The 4,024-nt window shown below is 32.3% G+C and overlaps 1 protein-coding gene across 1 annotated transcript in view; it reads right to left on the minus strand.

The window, feature by feature from the left end:
* Positions 1–2: 2 nt before the first annotated feature.
* Positions 3–4,024, minus strand: part of LOC119593606 (phosphoinositide 3-kinase adapter protein 1-like) — a gene marked incomplete at both ends in the record, with an annotated part of 4,459 nt that continues 437 nt past the window's right edge. Inside the window, 7 exon segments of the mRNA XM_037942561.1 lie at positions 3–55; positions 58–81; positions 1,575–1,752; positions 2,119–2,309; positions 2,628–2,733; positions 3,003–3,154; positions 3,315–3,456. Coding sequence (XP_037798489.1) covers positions 3–55; positions 58–81; positions 1,575–1,752; positions 2,119–2,309; positions 2,628–2,733; positions 3,003–3,154; positions 3,315–3,456 — 846 coding nt within the window.

Below are 4,024 nucleotides of genomic sequence, written 5' to 3' on the forward strand. Positions count from 1 at the left end.
CCCCCGAAGTGTTCATCATTTTTGTTTTCTTTCCTGTCTTCAATAAACTTTGTACTTCTGTGTAAAAATGTTTACTTTCTTCTGTGGAGAAGAAAGATAAGTGGTTATCAATAATGATTCCTGTTGAAAAATAATATAGAAAAGGAAACTTAAAAATTAGTTGAGTATCACTCTAATCAAAATTTCACAGCAAAAGAAAATGCATTTATTCATAAACTACAATTCCTTAATTGTCTCTTAAAATATATCTGAATTCTTCAATTAAAATTATAGTAAAAATTTCTGGATGTATATTACTCCTATCGTCAAATTTCAAGTCCAACTCAAACTCTTTCCTTTCACAATTTTCATACAGTGAAAATAGAAGATAGAAAAAGGGACAAAAGGAAGAGATAAATATATATAACCCATCCTGAACCTGTACCAACCTATTCCTATAACAGTGCATTCTGTAATGTGTCATAATTTCAAGATGGAAATATATTATCTACTTTATTTAGAGAACAGCCTTGTAATTTATAATGTTGCTAACTAATCACTAGTAGATACTTTGTGATATATTGTATCAAAAGCAGGCAAGCAAGAAGCTAAGCTATATTAAAACTCGGTATTCAGTTTTATAAATAATAAGAGCAACATCATGACACTGCCAATAATTAATCATTATATCGATCTTTTTTCAATCTTTTATCTTTGCAAAGGGTAATATTTATAAGCTTCTATTTATGATATTTCAAAATCATTTCCTGTAGTTTAAGCAAAATGCAAGACAAGATTAACTGTTGTCTGGTAAGCAGGTAACTCAGGTAACAGATTAAATAACTGTGGGCTTTGGAAGAAACAGGGAATAAGTTTATCAAACATAAACTAAACATTTCAGTCCAGAAGAAATTAATCACAGTAATACCATTATTATCTAGATCTACTAGCTGGATTCTGAAAGTACAACTTTAATTTCTGAGGATTTTTGTATAACAATTCAAGAAGAATAAGAAGTCTAAAAGAGAAAGATTTTTCTTGTAATACTGCTAGATATTAATAAGACTTCAGTTTTTGCTAACCATGCTCTTCTCAAATGACCTATATAAAGTTATTCCATATTCATGCTTGAAATATTTTGTTTAATTCATGTCTAATATCACAAATTATTAGTATCAGAATGATGAAAGTTTAATGCTGAAATCTCTATATCAATTATTACATTTTTTTTTCTTCTAATAATGTACATCTACAATTCCATTCATAATCTCAGTAATTAGTGTGCATCTGACTACATTACTCATAAGAATATTGTATATTCTGAAATTTGTTCTTACCATGTTTCCCATGTCTACCTGTGACATTCATGTTAAGGTAGCTTTCAACCACCTCTTTTAATGAATGTGATTTTGGATCAAGCGCAAAATCGGTATTACTAAGAGCAGATGGTAAAGAAGGCAAGGACTGTTGGGATGCATGACACCCCTCTTCAATATAGCTAGAACTGTTGTCTTCCTCAACTAACTGAGGTGAGGAAATAGGAGGTGTCAATGCTGGTGGAGGAGTAACAGAAACTGAACTCTCTGAAGAAGCACCTGAAGGTGCAGGTGGCGAATTACTTGGAGACACTAATCTTGGTGCAGGCAATGTGTCATAACTGGATTTCAGTGGCCGTGGGGGTGGAGGATTGTTGTATGTTGCAACATTTGTTTTCTTCAAACCTGTCTTCTTGATGTGTTGTGGTGATGATACTCCTCTGGATTTTGAACATATCTGGGTTAGAAAGAAGTAACATTAGAGAAACCATACCATACTAACTAAACAGTTACAAATACATATTTCCAAATAAGTTGCTCTATTCCTACATATGTTCTTGCTAAAGTGACAATTAGGTAGAGAATATCTGAAAAATTACATCACCATTATCCTAGCAGAAAAACAGACAGAATCTTTCCCATCAAACTAGTAAATGACTAAAATCACTTCTACAATCACAAACCTAAACACTATCTGTAAAGTTATTATCATTCCAACTGGATCCTACTTTCTCCTTTCAAAATCTACTATCATCTCCAGTCAAGAAAATTAACACATTAACAGTGACAGAAGTACATGCTATTATGTGAACAGTTCACTTACCATTTCTGTTTCTAATGCTTGTGCTAGTGTCAGATAGCCACTCTTGAAGGCAAGTAAGGATGGAGTATCACCATCACAATTTGGAATACTGAGAGCACACTTGCCACCAGGAGCATCTAGTAAGGCCCATGTAAACATTTTCAGGCCATAATAGGCACTGAAGTGTATCCAAGTAGGAAAAAACGAAGTACCTGTCATGAATTTTACACTTGTTAACAATTCATTTTCAAATTATGTCAATAAGTTGACTAACTACAACAATAAGCATCTCTCCAATCACACAACACAGATTCACACAAAATCTCTGAACAAATTTTCATTCACATTTAAGTATATTTAGCCTTTCAAAAGGAACAAAAAATGAAAAGTCAAAACATCAACTGACTAACCTTTTTAGAAACAGTAAAAAAATGTAAATATGATTATATATGAAAAGGACAATATTTCCTAGGCAGAAGCAATCCACCAACACACCAGTGTCTGCAATATTCACAAATCTCAATCCATACCTTTCTCACTGTCATCATCTGAACATCTGCTGGGAGGAGTGCGCATACTAAAGTTCTTGGCCAGGCACAGGTCCAGATCATTGTTCAAGGGATTCAGGTTCAGGGCCTGACAGGAAAAGTTTACTATGAAGAGGATTATACATAAATAAAATATTTTCATTTGTTATATAATAACAATATGTGTTTATATTTTTCTTAGAGTAGAGAAACTGTAAATGAAATCATCAAATAATGACTCCTGAAGACCTGATCATAATTTAAGTGTTCCTTTGAAATTGCACACTGCCTTAACCCATGGAGTTTTAGAGATTAAAAAAATATAAAATTATATTCTTCACACATAATACAATGCTTACCAGCTTTCAGTATACTTGCCTGACACATGAGGTCAATTGGGTTTTTGGAATTTGAAAGAATCTGTGACAATGTATCCATGTTTCGTTCACACTTCACTTGCCTTGATCCCTGACTCTTTCCATTCACTGACACTTCTATATACAGGAAGGCAGAGGTTTCCAAGTAGGATTCTGTAGTAATATAAATAAAATGTCCAACAGCATTAAAACTGGCTAACAACTGAATTTGATTTTTAATTATATATGTTATATACAGCCAAGTCATATGCCATCTTCTATATTTTAGATAGGAATTTATACAAATAGGAATTTATATAAATAAATTATTAACCTGGAATTTGGAAACTGATGGTATAGGGGTTCTGCAAGCGCCATTTTCTGATGATGTCTGGTTCTTTGTTTGCGCTGTTCACCGTTATTACGACTTCCTCTTGCACTTCATCAGTCATGATTATATATACCTGTGGATGTGTCTGAAAAAAACAAAATGTTTTAAATACAGCAAACTACTGTAACATACCTCTCAATTAGTTCTACATTCATTTCAAATACAGAGTTTAAAAAAAAAATACATACTATTCTTTTATCTTCTCAAGACAATTGTTTATAGAATGGACTAGTATGGCATGCATATATCACTGTAACCAAGTCTGCTAAGTCTATCAAAATACTTGATCAACCAACTACCTATACCTATTTCTTTATAAAGTTGTAAATTACAATGCATTAATATTCACATTCACAATAAAAAATCTGCACGTCCCATATATTTTCCATGAAAATCAGTAACTGTGTCTAATCTTACACATCAACTTTATTTCATCAAATATATTTTGTTAACTGACCCACAATCCATAAAATGGCCAATGAAGCCACTTCATCTTCTACAAAAGAAATACCAAAAATGAGTAAGAATATATGTAATCCTGAGTTCAACAAACAGCAGGTCATCAGATGTGTCATGTAAATATCTAGTAGATTACACAGTGCTCCTCTATCTTCCATACTCTCTCTCATATTTGATTCTGATAAAAATATATT

This window comes from Penaeus monodon, chromosome 32, assembly GCF_015228065.2.
Source record: "Penaeus monodon isolate SGIC_2016 chromosome 32, NSTDA_Pmon_1, whole genome shotgun sequence".
Classification (NCBI taxonomy): domain Eukaryota; kingdom Metazoa; phylum Arthropoda; class Malacostraca; order Decapoda; family Penaeidae; genus Penaeus; species Penaeus monodon.